Here is a 21,787-nt window from a genome sequence, read left to right as displayed (position 1 = left end):
CCACCTCCTCAAGTCTCACTTATTTTACAGAGGAGACTGAAGCTTTATCACCCTTTGACCCATTTTATCTTTCCCTGTAATCATAGGACTCAAACCTGAATATTGTGTAAAAAGCCCAGGACTTATGGTCTAAGGCCATAGGTTTAAGCTCAGAATTACTAGTTTTCGGACCCTGGGCAAGTCATTTCCACCTCTCTATCTCAGTTTCCTGATCTTTAAAATGGGGATACTAGTTCTTTACTTCTTAACTGAGAGGGTTGCCCCAAGGAAAATGCTTTATGAAATGTAAGAGCCCCTGAGAACGTAGGCTCTTCTTATTCAATCAGATTTGATTGTGGGAAGAACTCCTGAGTGGAACACCAAAGGAAAAGATTGGTTGGTGCATACACAAGAACTTTAGGGAGCAATACAGAAATAGTGACCTCTTATTCATAAGTTCTAACTTATGAGGAGTCCTTCCTCTTGGGTCCCTGACCATTCTGACTTGTGTACAAGTCTAAAATATTATCCCTTTGAAATTCAGTTGAAACAAGTTGAAGCTGAGTTGGTTTCCTTCCCATCTGTGTCCAATGCAGGTCTGCCTCTGAGACTAGTCAATGGAGGGGACAGGTGTCACTGTCGAATTGAGGTTCTTTACCAAGGATACTGGGGTACTGTCTGTGATGATGGCTGGGACACAAGAGATGCCAGTGTTGTCTGCAGGCAGCTTAATTGTGGCTATGCAGTGTGAGCCCCAGGAGGTGCCCGATTTGGTCAAGGCTCTGGAAACATTCTCCTGGATGAAGTGAATTGCTCTGGGGCAGAGTCCTACCTGTCCAATTGCCCTCACCATGGGTTCTATGCCCATGAATGTGGCCACAGAGAAGATGCTGGAGTTATTTGCTCTCACTCAGGCAGTGTTTGTTGTTCAGTCATTTTAGGCGTGTCTGACTCTTCACAACCCCATTTGGGATTTTCTTGGCAAAGAGTGGTTTGCCATTTCCTTCCCTAGCTCATTTCATAGATGAGGAAACTGAGGCAAATAAGGTTAAGTGACTTGCCCAGGGTCACATTGCTAGTAAGTGTTTGAGGCTGGATTTGAACTTGGGAAGATGAGTCTTCCTAACTCCAGGCCACTATACCAACTAGCTGTCCCACTTAGGAAGTATCTCTCTGCAAATAGTTTCTTCTCTTTTCATGGGCAGCATTTCCTGAAGAGGCTGATTCAGTGAAATTCTTGCTTCACCAAGAGGACTCTCTATATGCTTCCTTTTACCTTGTCTCTCTTATAGCAGCCTCTAGAGATTTTCATACAAAGCCTGATCAGTCTGATTTTGTTCATTGGAATCATGGCTTCCTCAGTGAATATGATGAGGTCTTCTTCCCTAGCACTGCCTTCAGAAGCTCATAAGCTTGCAGTGATTTCTAGCTGATGAACTCAGAATATGCCAAGATCTTGAAGTCATGCACCAAGCAAGGTTCAATATTTAGCCCTCCTCCTGACAATGACAAGACTGATTTCCTGGCTTCTTGTTAGTGGCAGTACTCATTTTTTCTTGAGTTTTACTTTTGCTACTTTTAATTTTTAAAATGCTAGCTACAAAGCTAAAAAGAGTTCCGTTTTCTGTTTAATTTTTATTTTCACGGCAGGATAGGGCCTAGATGTGATTTTATTGGTAGAGAGAATTTACAGAAGCATCTTGTTCTACCAAGGCAAGTCAATTTCTATACAGTCTTGGGGAGTTGCCTGGGGCACAGATGGGTCATAACTTGTTCAAGGTCACACAGCCAATATGTGTCAGGTACAGGACTTGAACCCAGGTGCTCCTGACTGGGAGGACACCTCAGTCTCCATTGTTCCATGATCTATGTCAATTTCGATTATAAAAGTTTAATTTTGATTTTTAGAAAATGACATATAGACAAATGCTACTATTAATGTATTATATGGGAACAATTTGTGGGAACTTATGGTAATTTATGGAATATGGGAACAACCTGTTTATTAAGTTTTGAAATTTCATATTGTATTTGTGTGACCTATGATTCTGTATTTAATGACCCTTTTACTGTTTCAGCTATTGATAACAAATTTTTATTATGTCCCTTGTATATAAACTTACTTAGAGAAAGCTCTATCCTCTAGAAAGGGGTTCTTAATCTAGAGTCTGCAAACTTTAAAAAATTTTTGGTATCTGTATTTTAATAAAACTGATTTCCTTTGTAATCCTATATATTTTATGCATTTGCACATCATTCTGATAGTAATATTGATAATAATAATAGCTAGTATTTATTTAGTGCTTTAAGGATTTTTATGAAGTGCTTTACAGATGTTATCCATTTGATTCTCACAACAATCCTGCTATTATTACCCTCATTTTACAGAGGAGGAAACTGAGGCAGACAGAGGTTACATGAATTGCCCAAAGTCACATATCCAGTAAATGTTTGAATCTGGATTTGAATGCAGGTCTTCATGACTCCAGGTCTAAGGCTTTATCTGTACCACCTAGACTGCCAAAGGGGTTCAAGAAATGAAAAAAAAATTAAAAATCCCTCAACTAAGAGGAGTTAACTGCTCTCAATCAGTCCTCAGAAATATGAGCTTTCTGGTCCAAGCTTGCATGTATCCCCAGGCCCAAGATTTTGTCTATTTCAATCTTTAAACTGTTTTTTTTTCCCCATATATTTTGGGACTATGGCAGATTAAATATAGGCTTCATTTTTTTAAAGTCCTGGCCTTAGGGAAGTGAATGCATGACCCTTTGTGACCAAGGCTCTAGTTACTACTGGGTAGGAGCATTTGATATTATCATCTCAGCTTTTAGGGCTCAAATTGTACTACAGTATCTTTTGCTTTTCTGGATGCAGGACTTGAGTGGGAGAGGGGAGAGAGAAAAAAATAACATCATTTCACAGATACTCTAGATTCTACCTGCTGTTCCTATTTTCTCAGCTCTTAAAATATCAGTATTACAAAAAAAGTCTTCTTTAATTTTGAGCCTTGGAGCTGTACCCCTACCATTTTGGTGTGATCATATTTGCATGTAATATGCACAATTATTGTATAATGTTTACGGCAATATATTTTAAAACTTGCTTTAGTATCATCCTTTCTGTAAAATTCTACTCTATGTCCTTTTCATTTTTGCCTACATTGACAGTTTTGATATTTTAAGAAATATGTTATAAATAAGATGATATCGAAATGTGACCAACAGGCTAGTGGCTTGCTTTAGGTTTGATTACCATTGGTAATAGTGGTGATGGGGTCTGTGATCTCTATGCAATCCTGGGAGATATCCATAACACACATGGGAAGGAGACTTTCAGAACACTGGTCTTGGAGTCAGCAAGAACAGATATTAACTACTAGCTCTTTGGAGCAGAATGGCCCTTAGAAGTTAATTTATTTCTTTAGGCAGCAATTTCTTTATGTGTGAAATGGGAGTATAACTTACACTGTTGTCCTAATAAAGCTGTTGATAAGAAATTAGAAGGTGTAGTGGATGAAAATAGTGGAGTTAGGGAAATGTGGGTTTGATTCCAATGCCTCTAACACTATTCGAAAATCAAGAAGGTACTTAATCTTGCTCTGTGCCTCAACTTCATCTGTAAACAGGCATAATAAGGAATCATTACTTTATATGGTTGGTATGAATGAGGCTTACATGTGATAAGGTGTGTGAAGTGCTTTGCAAGCCACAAGGTATTTGATAAATGTTGACCCATGATTTTTAAACCCTAAAGCACAACAAAAATGGAAGTTACCCACTACTACTGGCATAAGTGATGCTTGTGGTCCAGGATTGTGTGATCTTAATTCACTGGGATGTTTTTCTCCTCATAGGTATCCAAAGGACTTAGAGGTAGATGGGATTTTAGAGTACATTTGCACAGGAGAAAAGTGAGGCCCAGAGAAATTAACAAAATACTGCTTTCCCCCAAATAATCATCATGATAGTTGGCATTTATATTATGGTGTTTCAAAGTTTGCAAAGCATCTTATCATATGTCACGTCATTTGAGCCTTACAACAGCCATGTGAGATAGGTGCTGTTGTTATTACCATTTTACAGATAAGGACACTGAGACTGGGAGCAGTAAAGTGATCTGCCTAGGGTCACATAAGTAGTGAAGGTCTGAAGTGGGATTCAGATTCAGATTTTCCTGATTCAGACTCAGTGTGACTAGGTGTGTCCTGGAACACCTTATTTTTGATTCCTTCCAAAAGAAGCTATTCTGTCATTCTTAAGAAAAGAGTTACCAATTTTTTGGTGGGTGTAATGGAGCATCTTCTAATTGAGACACGAGACTGAATTAAAATTTTTTTCTTCTAGCAACAATAGCCGGTTCAACTATTTCCTGGAACAGGAAGCCAGTGGTCGCTGGAATAAATAAATCCTTCTATGTAGCCATTGCTTTGTGTGAATTTGATTCACAAGATTGATACAAGAGATATTAAAATAGAAGTATGGTACTTTTTTTTTTTTGCTTAGAAGGTGGTAAATACATTTCAATGAAATTCAGTATACTGTATATTTATTGAACCCTTCATTACATGTAAAAACTTGTGCTTGATTCTAGAGGTACAAAGACAAAAGCAATGATACCCTTCCTACTCTAAAGGGGTTATATTTTATATATCCAAATCCAAATCAAAACTAATGATTGGGGAGAAGAATACATAGGGAGATCAGGGTAGTGGCAGCTGACCTGAAGCCTAAAGACAAATATTCTGATAGGCAGATGTGAGGACCAAGTGCATTCCAGGCACAGGGAAGAAGCCGGCCTGTGTGAAGGCATCTTATTGTTTGTCCTTCATTTTTAAAGAGAACAAATGATATTGCAGGTGGTATCACGACTTGTGTATAAAATTGGATTTAAGTGAGGCAGAGTTACACAAAGTCATTAGCTTCACTCTCTTCCTGAGTCATCAAAGTCCAGGAGCAAGGCAAAAGTCAAGATGATTGGTGATAGTCCTGGATGCAGTCTCTAGAAGGGGTAGATTCCTTGTGGGTGAAACCATATTCAGGAATCATTCTAGAAGTAGTCAAGTCAATGACCACTTTTTATTTCTCTTGCAAGAGAAATAGGGTGGTTCAAATCAGCTCTCAGATAGGAACCTTTTTTTTTTTCTAAACATTATCTGGAGTACAAAAGAAGTCCTCTTTTTTCTTACTTTTTTCCTCTTTTCTTTCCTTCTTGCCTTCATTCATTCTTTTCTCCCTCTCTATTTCTTCCTTTACTTTGCCTTTTTAATCTTTCCTCTTTTTTTTCTTTTCACCTTTTTTTCTTCTTCAAATAACTCTATTTGTAGGCTCAGCAGATACACTAAAACAAGGTTTGGTTAATACTTTAGGTAGGGAGACCAAAAAGGCATGACAATGAAGAAAGGACCAGGTTAGGATCTGATTGTATTATGGGGATGAAATTATTATGACTAAGGTGCCATGTGGGCAAAAGAAGACTTACAAGTGTTGAAAATAAAATTCATACCAAACTCTTTAAATGTCTTATGTAAGACAAATTAGGAAATTTTAAGATTGGTTTATTGATAGCCTATTGATCCTCTAACCAGAAAAAGTATATGGCATCAATGGATGTGACAAAAAGGTTGGATACTTGATGTGGGGGGTGTTTCTTCAAGCTCTGGTACATTTTTCAGTGTGCTAATCTGACCCCATTCTGCCTTAATTTCAATTTTATTTACATCTTGTCCAATCCTCTCAAGTTGAAAACAGACCCAGAGAATGTGACCACATGATGCCTTCCTAAAAGACTATCTAAGGAAGTGCTTCCAATGCCCATATTTATGGTAATTAAGAAGACAATGAGCAATCACTTAGAGGAAATATCCTCTAATCTGGAGATGATATTGAATTGGAACTTTTCTCTTCCAGGAACAGTAGACTTTGGAAGTAGTGAGTCACCTTTATACACAACAATATATGAAACAGGTAACGCTTCTATCTTGTCTTTCCCTTTTCGAGAATCTCTAATGAGTTTGGACAGAGAAAAGGGTTGATGCAGTTATGTGAGCATCATTAAATCTCAGTCTGGATTCAGTTCAATTTATTCCACATACATTTATTAAATGCATCACATGATCAAGGTATGTGGTAGTCACTGCTGATACACATATAAAAATCAACACATTCCTGCCTCAAAAATTTGCAGTTTTCTGGGAGGAGGCATGATGTATACACATAAGAATAATATAAAGTGAATGGGGGCATAGAGGATTAAGGGAATGAGAGAAGAGATGAGAAAAGATTTCAAGATGGACACAGCACCTGAGGTATACCTTGATGGAAGTCAGGCATTCTGAAAGACAGAGAGAGATGAGGAGGAAGCACATTCTAGGTAGAAGAGATAGCTCTTGAGAAGGCATGTGGGGATATCAGATATAGTGTCAAGTTCAAAGATCAGCTAGTTGTATATACTTACACTTTATGACTTCTTATATAAAATCATCTCACGTTAGGAATCTACATGTGAAGAGATGGTCATTTCTGAATGCAGAATTTCTAAAGCCCAGGGCTTCACATCTATTATTTCATCATCAAATAAAATAGAAGCTCTGTGGTTGACCATCTACTCTGAGGGGATTTATATTTGTTGAATCAAAAGAGAGAGTATTGACCTTTTTTTGTGAGGTGTTGAGGGGGCATCTTTGCCGTGCTCAAATTGTGCATAGACGTGTGAGTCAGTAATCTCATCTCAATGTCCAGTTATCTCAATAAGCAATCTTGAGTCAAAGTCATTCTATTTAGTTGAGATACTCTGATTTGATAGGCTGGGTCCTCAATAACCACTGATCAATATAGGGTGCCCCAAAAGTGCATTTTTAAGTCTTAGTAGCTTAATAGGTTAATACTAAGACTTTTGGAAAACTTTATTTATTTATGTCCTTCATAAAACATACCGTCATCAGGTGCTTGCATCATAGACAGACTGCTGGACTTGGAGTCAGGAAGACTCTGAGTTAGAATCCTTCCTTGGACATTTATAAGCTATATATGACCCAGGTCAAGTAACTTGATTTTCTTGATCTCAATTTTCTCATTTTTAAAATGGTGATAATAAGATCACCAATGCCAAAGGGTTATTGTGAGAATCAAATGTGATATTATATGCAAAACATTTTGAAAGCTTTAAATTATTATATCATTAAATATATATTTCCACCATATAAATTAGCAGTTCCCATTATTATTTGTTAAATGGATCATACTGAAAAAGATTGATGACTTATATTTCTGAGAATATTTTGGCCTCCTGAAGTTGTCACAGCAAGATCTGGACTGTTTTATAAAAAGGAACCTAGCATTTGTTTCTGACAAAATTATTCCTACTTTCACATATGGAAAAATTGGCCTTGATAACCACTAGGAAGGAAAGAAAACAGTAAAGAGAATGGTCCATAAGCATCACAATTTTTTTTTCTCTAGGGTTGGAAGTCATCAAAAGGTCTGCCTTAATGCCTAGTGCCTAGGTTTGAAAACCACAAGAGAATGTAGGAGATTGACATGGACCTCAAAATGCTTAATGCAATGTTATTTACATGATCCAGTATTCCCCATATCTCATTAACGACAGTTGAAATTTTTGGGTCTAGAAAGTGACCATTTGGGACATCTACAAATCATTGCTTGTTCCAATCCCTCAGAGTCAGCTACTGTGCTGTGTCTCAGAATCTGACATACATATGAGAGAGCTTGAACCATCTCACAAAGATGTCCCTGGCCAAGGAGAAAGAGTATGGAACAAGTGATTGCCATTCAATTTCCTACTTTCCAAATCCTTATCATTCCTAGAGTATGTAAATGCCGTCTGTTTTGAAACCATACAGAGGAATTATTCTGGATGTGAACAGTTCAATACTAATTTCTGTGGGAGAAACACAACCATCTTTCAGATGTTAAGGATATTTCCATAGAAATTTTTCTCGTAATTTTATGGAGGACAAAATTTCTTTCCATTCCTACTTCTCTTGGTTTTCTCCCTTGTCCTTTCTTTCTTGTCTACCTTCATTCATTCTTCTCTTTCTCCTCATACCATTCTTTCCTTTCCTCTTTCCTTTCCACTTTTCTTCCTTTGCTTTACCCTTTCATTCTTCTCCTCTCCTCCTCTCCCTCTTCTAATAACTCTCTTTTGGAGGCTCAGAAGATCTATCTATCTATGGGTCATTTCCCTAAATTGGTGTGGAAAGACCAAAAAGTCAGGACCATAAAGAAATTATTCTTTTAGTGTCTGTGTGATGGAGATAACATTGCCACTGAAATATAAGGTGAGCAGAGTAGCACTTAGAAGTGCTGAAAATCAAAATCAGACTCAGCTTCTCCAATATCAGATATTAAATAAATAAGGAAGTTCTAAGCTTGGTTTATCAATAGCCCTTCAATGAAGGAGAATATATGGCAGACCCGTGTCCCACAAAGAGGTTGAATACTTGCTAAAAGTGGGATAGCTCTTACCCCCTAAGTCTCTGATCCCCTCTTCATTGTGCTATCCTGACCTTAAGACATGATTTAAAGCAGATTTCCCGCCTCAGTAATTCCAGCCCCTTTGGAGGTTTTGGAAAGTGTTTAAGCACCCAAAGACTTCATCCCTGAGGAACACTGAAATGGAAATGCTTTCCTTCTTCTTTTGCTTCAGATTCCAGTCTGGCCTTGACACTGGTGAATGGAGGAGACAGATGCCAGGGTCGAGTTGAAGTCAGATACCAAGGCTCCTGGGGCACCGTTTGTGATGACAGCTGGGATTTGACTGATGCCAACGTTGTTTGTAGGCAGTTGGGCTGTGGATATGCTTTGTCAGCTCCAGGATTTGCCCATTTTGGTCAGGGCACTGGCAGAATTGTCCTGGATGATGTGCAGTGTTCTGGATATGAATCCTACCTGTGGAACTGTCCCCACAGCAGGTGGCTGTCCCACAATTGTCAGCACAGTGAGGACGCCAGTGTTATCTGCTCAGGTATTGTCTCTTTGGGAAACACCTGTTGCTTCTTTTCTGGAGTGGATTCTGTCAGGGGATCATTTTCTTCCTGGCTGAGATGCTTCTTGTCTTGAGCTTGCTGAGAGTTTTTTTATGCCCAGAAATGTCCACAAGTTTCTCTGAGCTGGAAAGTATTGAGGATCAGTGACTGTTGGATTTAGGGAGAAAATTTGGTTTATTTTTCCAAAAGTAATAACATTTCAAAATAAGGATTGTTCAGGGAAAGGTCAGTGCTGGAGGAAGAGCCCTACTTTGGGAGTCAGAGAAATGGGTTAAAAATTTGACTGTCTTTAATTATTTCTATAACCTTTGCAAGTCACTTAATCAACTCTGGGCCTCAGTTTCCTTGCAGGTGAAGGGAAGAGGCCAGACTGGATACCTTTTCATATCTCATCTAGCTCTAATTTTATTATCTTATCATTCTGTTACTCATGCCCCCTTCTAATTCCTAGAAAATTTCAAAGGAATCAAAGGTACCTGGTTTTCCTCTAAATATTTTGAGTCCAATTTCTTTTTTCTCAAATAAGAGAAAACTCCTTCAAATTTGAACAAGGTGAAGCCTTGTGGACAAGACAAAACCTTTATCTGATAGGCACTATTTGCTTGAACTCTGTAGATTCCAGAGACTAGTCTTTCAGAAGACATCCATCCTACACTTTAAGTTGAAACAATGAGTTATGGTCTTTTCCCCCAATGGCACAATTATCAAGCATAGTAATGTTCTGATCACTCATATGAACAAAAACACGCTTTATTGATGGCATTTAGTTTCTTCATGCTACTCAAGGAAGGCTAGAGCTTGAGCAATCATTCCCAACTTAAGATTATTAAAGTTGATGAAACTGAGCCTGAGATGTTAAGGGATTGACCAAAGATCATCTAGCTAGTAAGTGACAGAGTGCTGAGACTTGAACTCAGACTTCTCACTTTTTTGGTCCAATGACCTTAGCTCCTCGTTCTTGATCCCTAATTGGGCCTCATTGGGCTTGGCTCTGTGATGGCTATGTCATATTGGTTAGGATTCAGTGGTAACACTATTGACAGTTATGTGGCTAATATTGGCCCATTTTCTTTGGCCCCAAGGTCAGCCAGCATAGCTCAGTGATGTCCCTTGAAATGAGTCCCTTTTGTACTGCCCTCCAGGAATTCTTCAAGGACAGAAGACTTCAAGGAGAGAACCCACTAGCCAGGAGCTCTGTAATGGGGATTCCATTCACGCGTGTGTTGGCCTAGGCTGCTATTAGGATTCCTTTCAAATCTCAGATTCTGTGACTGTGTGAATTTGTTGGTGATCTTTGCGATTTATGCTACGTACATCCCTCATTCCTTGGTGGGCTGGGAGCATTGACTTCCTGTTCCTACCTGTGACTTCTGTCTGTGTCTGATTTGACCTTTTCTCTCTTGTAGAAGCTAGTTCATCAAGTCCACCCTACTTTGGTAAGTCTCAGTTCTTTCTTGTTCATCATTACGGCTTTCTATATGGGAAAATCCTGATTTGTTTTCTAGTACTGTACAGAGATGATGCTTTTCCCCTCTGTAGTGTTACATGTGAGATGAGCAGAGACTTTGTTAAAAAAAAACCCCAAAAACCCCAAAGACTTTCTTTTAGTTCTAGTGGCTAAATACTTCTTCCATTAGATTGACCCTTCCTGGGTGCTGTGATGGGTCACAGATTTTGTCCTATTGGCAAAGTTCCTTTATAGCTCCAATTATTCTGACTTAGCTTTTGTCTTTTGATTCTTTTAGTTTTACAAATACTACCAAAGAAAGAGTTCCATATGAAAAGTGACCATGCCTACTTTCTATTTTAAAACTTTCAGGCCATAGCTAACTTGTCATTTCTAGCAAATTACATGAATGAAAGTTATCCTCTCCTCTGCAATTTAAAATTCTGAACTATTGTCGGTTCTCATCTTCTGTTGTCTCTTCCCCTATTTTCACCTTCCCCTCTGATCTTTTTTCTCTTCCTCCTTTCCTTCTCTTTTTTACTTTTGAATTTAATAAACCTCGCTCTACCTCCATTGTTTTATTTTCCAAGCTATTATTTTGAGATAAGTGAAGAGTCACTATGGTTTCTACCTGCTGTTCACAATTTCTTATCTCTTAAGTTTACAATAACAGATTTAAAAAATTTTTTTCCCTTCCCCTAGCTGTGCTTTGCCTTACTTTCTTTTCCCTTGCCTTTCCTTTCTGCCATTATCTCTTCCTCCTTTCAGCTTTCTATTGCTTTGCTTTGGTTTCTTCTCCAGCCTTTTCCCAAGAACATAATATTAAACCTTGCATGATTTTGGCTTCTTAAAGAAATGCCTTTAATTCCAGTTTATTTGCAACTTGTCCAGTCCTCCCATTTTAAAAACAAAGAGACCCACAGAAGGTGACAATATGATGTTCTCCTGAAAGACTATCAAAGGAAGTGCTTCTCATGCCAATATTTGTGGCAATGAGGAAATGAGCAGTCACTTTGAGGGAATACCCTCTAATCCTGAGATGAGTTTCAATTTGATCTTTTCATTTCTAGGAAAGACAGACTTTCCAACTTCTCAATCACCTTTACACACAGAAACACATGGAACAGGTAACATTTCTTACCTTGTCTTTTCCTTTTTGTGAATCTCTAATGAGTTTTAGTCAGAGAAGAGTTGATACAAAGATATGAGCATCTTTAAATAGCAACTCAATTTATTCCACATCCTTTTACGAAATACATCAAATGTTCAAGGCATGTGCTAGTCACCATGGATAAACATATAAAAATAGATACATTCCTGTCTCCCAAAATGTGCATTTTGCTAGGAGACTTCATGATGTGTGGCAATAAGTGTAAAATAAGGTAAGTGGAGGCATAGAGGATTAAAGCTGAGGGGACGAGGAAAGATGTCCTGATAGAGATGGCACTCGAGGCAAAGCTTGGTGGAAGTCAGGCATTTTAAAAGGCAGAGAGAGATGAGGAGGGAGTGCATTCCATGAGAAAGGGACAACTTACATGAATGTATGCAGGTATGACATAAAGTCTTGAGTTTGAGGTCTCATATCTTTTCATCTAATATTGTCTAAGTTTTGAGATACATTCTCTATGTGCACAACGATGTCTATGGATAAATCAGGTTGTGAATAAATTCATCCTCTTGAAGTCAAAGGTTCTACCTTCTGTGTACCCTTCTAAGAGCAGAGAGATCTTCAATCACTACTACTAATGAATAGTGAAATATATGTACTTGTTGCATTTATGTAGTGTGCAGTCATCATTGGATCTCTTACTAAGCTTGATGTTAGTTTTTTATTTTATTTTATTTTATTTCATTTTTTTATTTTTAGGCAATGGGGGTTAAGTGACTGGCCCAGGGTCACACAGCTAGTAAGTGTCAAGTGTTTGATCTGGATTTGAACTCAGGTCCTCCTGATTCCACGGCTGGTGCTCATATCCACTGCATCACCTAGCTGCCCCATGATGTTATTTTTGGAGAATATTTTTAGAGAGTCTCAGGTTCCAAACTAAATCCTTTCCTCTACTCCATGTAAACCTCTCCATCATTGGTTGCAACTTGTGCTTTTGGACGTGTCTTTGTGGAATGCTCTTTGGTATTTATTTCCTACATTATTATTCTCGCCACCACAGCCAAGGAAACTGACCTTAACATGACCTCTTTTAATTTTTCCTTTCAGGAAGAGCTCAGGGGATAAACCATGAGAGATTGAATGCAGTCAGATAGGAGGGTTCACTGGCATCTTGTATTTCTCAGTAGCCACGGCTGTAATGTGACTGTGTCTTTATACAACGTCTTTGTGCTCATGTGGAATAACGAATGAGGGTCCAGATTAGGCTCTGTTTGCTGATGCTACGTGTACAGATGTAGGTTTAGATTCCTATGTGGAAATGTGAGAGAACTAATGGAAACTAAAGATTATTATTTCTTTGTTTTGTTTTGGGCTAGGCAATGGGGTTCAGTGACCTGCCCAGGGTCACACAGCTAGTAAGCATTATGTGCCTGAGGTCCTCCTGAATCCAGGGCCAGTGCTCTGTCCACTGTGCCATGTAGCTGCCCCTAAGATGAAGATTCTGAAACACAGTGTCAACTACATGGGCCAAGATTCCCCATGCTTCTTTACCTGCTGAGGAGGCTTTTTGGCTCCAGAAAATCATCTGGAACAACTACCAATTGCCCCTTGTTCCCGTTCCCTGGTGTCAACCATTGTATTATGTTCTAGAACCTGTTGTAGGACTGAGTTAGGACCATTTTGCTAGTATGACCCTGGTTGAGGAGGCAAATTGTGGACCAAGGAATCCTTGGGTATCTTTCCTATCTTCCAATTTTCATTGTCCCTGGAGGTGCCAGATGCTTTCTGTCCTGAAAGTAGATTTTGTATGTCTTTCCAGAGAAAGGTATTTCATCATCTTCAGGAGGAAAATAGTACTTTCTACTTACTCCTTCAATCTTCTTTCTTTTTCTTTCTTTTTTCTTTCTTTGTTTCATTGTTTCTTTCTTTCCTTCTTTCTTTCTTTCTTTCTTTCTTTCTTTCTTTCTTTCTTTCTTTCTTTCTTTCTTTCTTTCTTTCTTTCTTTCTTTCTTTCCTTTATTTTCTTTTTCTCTTCTTCTACTATTCTTTTTTCCTTCATTTCCTTTTATCCTTCACTTCCTCCTTTTTTTTTTTTTTTACTATTTTCACTTCTCTCCTTTCTCCTTTATTAGATATTTCCTTCATAGACTAACCTGACCTTTTTTTAAAGTTTGGATCATATACCTAACTGGAAGGGTAGAAAGCAAAAAGGCACAATGATGAACAAGTGATCATTTTAATACCTGATTATTTTATAGCGGGAAATTCCTACCCATTCAGATGCTACAGGAGGCAGAGATGCACTTAGAGCTTTTGTAAATAAAAATTCCAGTGAGGTCTTCATAATATTATGTAGGATAAATTGGGAATTTTTTTTTTTTTTGCTTAGGCAATCAGAGTTAAATGACACACGCAAGGTCACACAGTTAGTAAGTGTCAATGTCTGAGGTTGGATTTCAACTCAGGTCCTCCTGACTTGAAGGCTAGAGCTGTATCCTTTCCGCCACTTAGACGCCCCTGAAATCAGGGAATTTTAAGCTTTCCATGTAAACACTCTGCTGAGCTTCAGACTAGGGAGTAACAAAGGAAGGAATAATACCTTTTGTGGATGTGATAGCCTTTTGATATCCTATTCATTGTGTTACTTTCACACTAAGAGACACCTAAAGGAGAGTTGCCACCTCAGCAATCTCAGCCCTTCTGAGCTTTGAGGGAAGTCTCTAAAAGCCCTGAGATTTCATTCCTGAGGGAGGACACTGAAATGAAATTGTTCTCTCCCCCTCTCTCCCTTGGATTAGATTCTGGTCTGGCCTTGACACTGGTGAACGGAGGAGACAGATGCCGGGGTCGAGTGGAAGTCAGATACCAAGGATTCTGGGGCACCGTTTGTGATGATGACTGGGATGTGACTGATGGCAACGTTGTGTGCAGGCAGCTGGGCTGTGGATATGCTGTGTCAGCTCCAGGATATGCCCGTTTTGGTCAGGGCACTGGCAGAATTCTCCTGGATAACGTGCGGTGTTCCGGGTCTGAATCCTATCTGTGGTCCTGTCCCCACAATGGATGGCTGATCCACAACTGTCGGCACAGTGAGGATGCCAGTGTCATCTGCTCAGGTATTGTCTCTCTGGCAAAGTCCTGCTGCTTCTTTTCTGCAAGGGCTCCTATGTTATAGGAGCAGGCTCCTTTTCACCTTCCTATAAATATTCATCCAATGAACTGAGCTCATATTAAGAATTCTTCTGTTAGATACATCCCCCAAGTACTTGTTCAGTCTGAGACCCTTCCTGACCCCTTAGATGGAACTTGTGTTCTTACCTTGTCCTAGCAACAGTGTTAATATATATCTTGTATTGTTTTAAATTAGAGCTTATTCTTATGTTTCTCTCTAATGATTTCCCTAAAGTTTTTTTCTGGCAATGTCACTTCCTGTTCAATACTTCCATTTGGTGGAAGAGAAGGGAAAGAAAACACATTTAATTTTTTTTTCCTTTGAGGCAGTTAGGTTAAGTGACTTGCCCAGAGTCACACAGCTAGTCAGGGTTATATGTCTGAGGCCGCTTTGAGCTCAGGTCCTTCTGACTCCAGGGCCAGTGCTCTATCCACTGTGCAAGAAAACACATTGTTGGACTTCCACTTCCAGGAGCCAAGATAGTGGAGTAAGAGGTGAGTCTCTCTTACTCTCCCTTATTAACCCCTGAAACCACTGAAAATATCACACCAGGAAAAACTGTGGAACAGCTGAACCAGAAGAAAGATGGGGTACAGCAGTCCATAGCCAGGTAGCTTGAGGGATTAACTGGGAAGTGTCTTCTTGCCCTGGGGGAAGGGGAGCAGTATAGAATGGGAGGCATCCCAGCAAGCTAGCAGAAAGCCCACCTCAGCATAGTAGGAGGAGATTCTGAAGCCCAGGTGGTAGAGCAGGCAACATATGGGGAACCTGTGGAAACCAGCTCAGAAAACCATCAGGTGCCTTTGCATTCTACAGCAACTGGCTCTCCTAGGCCTCAGCACAACTAAGGGAAGCAGCACTCCAAAGAGCCCCACCCAGGTGGATAAACACCCTACAATACCCAACTGCAAAGAGCTATAGAAAGCAAAAGGAAGAAAGCCTGGGTGAGTAGCAAATCTCCAGGAGCCACCCTACCTAATCCTACTCCTGGAATTCTTTGCTGTTTCCAGCCCAGCACCAGGTAAGCGGCCAGAACCCTACATACTCCACCTGCCAACATTGGAAGCCCCAGCCCAGAAAGCCAGTGACCAGGCACTAGGCTCCCAACACAAGAATGTTGGCTCAGTTCCCTCTGCTCCCCAGCAGGAGAGCCCAGTCTCTTTACAGGCCAGGAGATAAGCAAGCACCTTGAGCAAAAGGAAACATACAACAGATTCTTATCATGGGAAGAGTGAAGATCAAGGCAGAAATTCTAAAGAGGACAACATTGTGAACAAACCCACATCTGGAACTGGTGTGAAGCCCAAAAAGTCTTCTCAGAAGAGCTCAAGAAGGATTTTAAAAGTGAAATGAGAGAGGTAGAAGAAAAATGGAAAAAGAAACAAGAGGTATGTAAGAGGGAGTCAATGGTTTGGAAAAGGAAGGACAATAGGTAAGTGCAGAAAACAAGTCCTGAAAAAATACATTTGGCCAACTGGAAAAAAGTGCACTGAAGAAAACAAGTCCCTAAAAATATAATTGGCCAAATACAAAATCTGAGTGAAGAAAACAATTTGTTAAAAATTAGACTTGAGTAAATGGAAGCCAATGACTGTATGAGAGAGTGTGAATCAGTGAAACAAAAAGGCCAAAGAATGAAAAAAAAGATGAAAATGCAAAATATCTCATTGGTAAAACAACTAACTGGGAAATTTGATCCAGGAGAGACAATTTAAAAAGTATTGGTGTAGCTGAAAATCACGAGGAAAACAAGAGCCTGAACAGTATCTTTCAGGAAATCATAAAGGAAAGCTGCCCTTAGGTCCTAGACCCAGAGGGTAAAACAGCCATAGAAAGAATCCACCGATCACCTCCTGAAAGACATCCCCCAATTGAAAACACCAAGGAATATAGGAGCCAAATTCCAAAATTAGAAGGTCAAAGAGAAAATATTGCAAGCAGCCAGAAAGAAACAATTTAAATATCCTGAGACCACAGTCAGGATTACACAGGACCTTGCACCTTCTCTATTACAAGACCATAGAGCATGGAATATGATACTCCCTAAGGCAAAGGAGCTTGGATTACAACTGAGGATGAATGACCCAGCAAAAATGAGCGTGATCTTTCAGGGGAGAAGATGGATGTTCAATGAAAGAGGGGAGTTCCATACCTTCCTGATAAAAAGACCAGAGCTCAACAGAAAATTTGATCTTCAAATACGAAACTCAAGAGAGATATGAAAAGACACAACTCATCCAGATGGTGATCTGGATGCTTCAGCATCAGCTTCTGATCCAACTGCACACATAAGTTTGCGTGATGATCCTCCCCAACAAAGAAGAGAGTCGAACACAAGAGGGGGATGTCCATCACCACGTGCATGGAGGGCAGAAGCCTGAACACACCCAATGCCCTGAGGTTTGGCTCACCAACCAGCAGTGATGACATGACCCTCAGAAGTCCAAGCATGGAGAACTGCAGTGCTGACCTGCTCCCCTGTGGAGAGTCCCCACTCAATAAAAGAAAGACTGAGAATCGGTTGGCCAGGTTGTCGGAGCACGAGCGAGGAGGCGTCCTGATTGTCCCTACTGCTCACAACCCTGAAGATCTCCTCATGTTTGCCAGGCTATTACATTATTTCTGGGGATGCAATCACTTGGAAGAGATCGTGTACATGGAAAACATGTGGTGATCTCAACTGTGGATGTTCTTTGAGAAGTTCTGAAGTTTCCTGGTGGTCACCAGCCACTAGGACTCAGTTATTTCAGTTTTATGGTCACTTCTAAAGTGAATGGGAAGTTAGCCCCCTGCTCAGAGAAGCACTCACTGTAGAGAATTCTTTGAGCCAGCAAGGGCCAGAGGGGATGGCGAGGCATTCCACAAAAGGAGTGGCTATCCTGGGACCACGGTTGGTTTCCTCTCAGGCTCTAAGTTGGCCCTTCCTCTTATTCCTCCTTTTGTGAAGCAGAATGACTGTGTGCATTCCTAAGGAGTACAGTATTAGTGAGATCGAAAGGCCCACTTCTTTGGACCTTGAATTTTGGATATAGGTGGAGGGAAGAGTATTTGGTGGCTCAGTTAAGCTTGAGGAAAATGCCCTGAAATAACATGATTTTAATTCACATGTTAGTTTCCTAATCTGGAATCAGGTATAGGCTCTAACTCAGCTTGAGCCTAGTGCTGGATTGTGGCGTGGTGACTCCCTCCAGCCATCAGCCCTTCTTCTTAGCTTGCCAGTCATTCCTGGACCTGTGGCCATCCTATGTATTTGGTAGTTGTCAGCCTCAGGTTGGTGGGGTAGGGAAAGCTGAGAAGACTTCCTTTCCCTGCTTGAGTAGTGTATGATTTTTGTAAGGTTCTCTTAAAGGCTAATCTTCCCAACCCAACCATGGTTCATCCCCAGAGCTAAGGGGCTGTTGAGAATACTGTAGGAAAATAAAAGAGCCAGAAATTATCTTTCTAGCTACTCTGTCTCATGCCTTTCCCCTGTCCTTTATAATTGTCATTCAGCCTCTGTAAGGAGTTCCTTCCCCCCATATAAAGAGGGGTACAGCCCCTTGACCAGTTCCCCCGCCCTAATTCTCATAAAAGCCATTATGTAAAACACGGCTCAATCCTTTGGACCCTTCCCATGCAGATTGGCCTGAATGCCTTGACAGTGAGGGACTGCTGCTAGCCAGGAGACCCATAAGCATTAGCGATAAGGCAACGGGAAAACAAGAGTTTCTCTCCATGCTGTGGCAGCCACCCCTGGTGAGATTCACAGCCAATTGGGTCATTTTTGTCAGAGCCTCTTCCCTACCCTGTAGAAGAAACACATTTCTATGCAAAAAGAAAAAAAGAGAAAAAAAGAAAATACATTTATTAAGCACCTACCTTATTCCAGGCTCTGTGCTAATCAATTTACAAATGCTATCTCATTTGACCTCCACAACAAGACTGTGAGGTAACTTGTTTTGTTATTCCCCTTTTCCTAATTGAGGAAACAGGTAAGAGTAAATGCCTTTGTAGGGTCAGAAAGCTAGTAACTATCTGTGGCTGAATTTCAACTCAGGCCTTTCTGACTGCAAGCTCAGGGGTCTCTCTACTGAGCCGCTAAACCCTAACCCCAACACTAACCCCTAAGTCCTAACCCTAAACCTAACCTTAACCCTCACCCTAACCCTAACCCTAGCACTATGATTCCTTTCTAACCCTAATGATTCCTTTCTAATCCTTTCTAACCCTTATGATTCCTTTCTATGATTCTATGATTCCTTTAGAACCCTAACCATAACCCCAACCTTAACTCTAACCCTAACCCTAACAGCAATTGCTTAGGAGATACTTATTGGTAGACTTTAGGCATCCTGCCAAAAAAATGTGTCCTGTGAAATATGATTGTGTTTAAACTTTGGACTTCATTCTTCTTACAGATGCCACTACAGTGATTCCACCAACCCTTGGTAAGTCTGTTTCCTTTTGCACTCAGCACCAAGGCTTTCTACTTGAGGAAAACCTGCTTTCTCTAAGTGATGCAGGATGATAATGTTCCTGCTGTGATGTCCATCGCATGAGCTGAGATCATGTTAAGAAGTCCCAGTTATAGCCCCAACATATCTGATCCATCTTACTGATGCTTCTGGGAAATTTCAACAGTCATGGTCTCTTGATGTAATGCTATTGAATAAGTTTCTGTATTACTTCACTGTTTTGAATCAGAGATGGTCATTATAATTCTTGTAGTTTTAAAAATATTGTCAAACAAAAAGCTTCCTTCCAAAGCTCTATCCTATGTAAATCAATTCTGTTGGAGGTAAGCAGGCTCAAGTGACTTTTGCTCAGGGTCATCCAGCTAATGAAGGTCTAAAGCAGTATTTGAACTCAGGTCCTCCTGATTCCAGGACAAGTGATCTAGTCACTGTGTCACCAACTGCCTCTTAAATTCAATTTTAAATTATCGGGTGAGAGACGAGTACTTGTTTCTCTCACTGTCCTGTGAAACAGATGTAAGCCCTGTTCTGTGAAATGTGTTAGGTGCTCTTCTTACTTTTCTTGTTTTGGTTGTATGTATAGTGCCTGTTGAATTGCTCCAGATATCTGTTTATTTTTTTTTCGGTGATGCAATTGGGATTAAGTGACTTGCCCAGGGTCACACAGGTAGTCAGGGTTGTATGTCTGAAGCCTCATTTAAACTCAGGTCCTTCTGACTCCAGGGCCAGTGCTCTATTCACTGTGCCATTTAGCTGCTCCACGAAAATACATTTATTAAGTACCTACCCTGTTCCAGGCCCTGTGCTAAGGAATTTACAAATATTATCTCATTTGACCTCCACAACAACCCTGTGAAGTAACTTCTATTGTCATTCCCCTTTTCGTAATTGAGGAAGCAGGTAGACAGAGAGTAAGAGACTTTGCTAGGGTCACAAAGCTAGTAACTATCTGTGGCTGAATTTCAACTGAGGCCTTTCTGACTCCGAGCTCAGGGGTCTATCTATCGAGCCCCTAAATCCTAACCCCAAAACTAACCTGAACCCCAACCTTAACCGTAACCCTAACCCTAACCGCTAAGCCATAACCCTAACCCTAACCTAACCCTTATTGCCCCTAAACCCTAACTCCAACCCTTAGCAAAACCCTAACCCTAACCCTAACTCCAGCCCTGTGATTCCCTTCTAACCCTTATGATTCCTTTCTATGATTCTATGATTCCTTTCTAACCATAACCATAACCCCAACCTTAACTCTAACCCTAACCCTAACAGCAATTGCTTAAGAGAAACTTGTTGGTGGACTTTAGGCCTCCTGCCAAACAAAATGTGTCCCGTGAAATATGATTGTGTTTAACCTTTGGACTTCATTCTTGTTACAGGTGCCACTAGGACGATTCCACCAATCCCAGGTAAGTCTGGTTCCTTTTGCACTCAGCACCAAGGCTTTCTACTTGAGGAAAACCTGCTTTCTCTAAGTGATGCAGGATGATAATGTTCCTGCTGTGATGTCCATCGCATGAGCTGAGATCATGTTGAGAAGTCCCATTTATAGCCCCAACATATCTGATCCATCTGACTGATGCTTCTGGGAAGGTTCAACAGTCGTGGTCTCTTGATCTAATGCTATTGACTGAGCTTCTTTATTACTTCATTGTTTTGAATCAGTGATTGTAATTATAATTCTTGTAGTTTTAAAAATATTGCCAAACAAAAAGCTTCCTTCCAAAGCTCTATCCTATGTAAATTAATTCTGTTGGAGGCAAGCAGGGTCAAGTGACTTTTGCTCAGGGTCATCCAGCTAAGTAGGGTATAAAGCAGTATTTGAACTCAGGTCCTCCTGATGCCAGGATAAGTGATCTAGTCACAGTGTCACGAACTGCCTCTTAAATTCAATTTTAAATTATCGGGTGAGAGACGAGTACTTGTTTCTCTCACTGTCCTATGAGTCACATGTAAGCCCTGTTCTCTGCAATGTGTTAGGTGTTATTCTTACTTTTTTGTTGTTTGTTTTTTGGTTGTACGTATAGTGCCTGTTGAATTGCTCCAGATTCTATTTTTTTTTGGTGATGCAAGTGGGATTAAGTGACATGCCCAGGGTCACACAGCTAGTCAGGGTTCTATGTCTGAAGTCTCATTTAAAATCAGGTCCTTCTGACTCCAGTGCCAGTGCTATATTCACTGTGCCATCTAGCTGCTCCACGAAAGTCCATTTTTTAAGTACCTACCCTGAATTTACAAATATTATCTCATTTGATCTCCATAACAACCCTGTGAAGTAACTTTTATTGTCATTCTCCTTTTCCTAATTGAGGAAACAGGTAGACAGAGAGTAAATGACTTTGCTAGGGTCACAAAGCTAGTAATTATCTGTGGCTGAATTTCAACTCAGGCCTTTCTGACTCCAAGCTCGGGGGCTATCTATTGAGCCCCGAAACCCTAACCCCAAAAGTAACCTGAACCCCAACCCTAACCATAACCCTAACCCCTAAGCCGTTACCCTAACCCTAACCTAACCCTTACCCTAATTGCCCCTAAACTGTAACCCCAACCCTAACTGTAACCCTAACCCTAACTCTAGCCCTGTGATTCCTTTCTAACCCTAATGATTCCTTTCTAATCCTTT

General features: G+C 40.3%; 1 protein-coding gene across 1 annotated transcript in view; it reads left to right on the top strand.

Moving 5' to 3' along the window:
• The window catches only part of DMBT1 (deleted in malignant brain tumors 1), a 181,104-nt gene that overhangs the window by 94,800 nt on the left and 64,517 nt on the right, over positions 1 to 21,787 (top strand). Inside the window, 5 exon segments of the mRNA XM_078151612.1 lie at positions 524 to 898; positions 3,833 to 3,851; positions 5,886 to 5,942; positions 8,644 to 8,961; positions 14,337 to 14,654. Coding sequence (XP_078007738.1) covers positions 524 to 898; positions 3,833 to 3,851; positions 5,886 to 5,942; positions 8,644 to 8,961; positions 14,337 to 14,654 — 1,087 coding nt within the window.

Source organism: Phascolarctos cinereus, unplaced genomic scaffold, assembly GCF_003287225.1.
Source record: "Phascolarctos cinereus isolate Bilbo 61053 unplaced genomic scaffold, phaCin_HiC Scaffold_3;HRSCAF=262, whole genome shotgun sequence".
Classification (NCBI taxonomy): domain Eukaryota; kingdom Metazoa; phylum Chordata; class Mammalia; order Diprotodontia; family Phascolarctidae; genus Phascolarctos; species Phascolarctos cinereus.
Note: the sequence above shows the minus strand (reverse complement) of the source record. Positions and strands in the feature narration are given on the sequence as shown.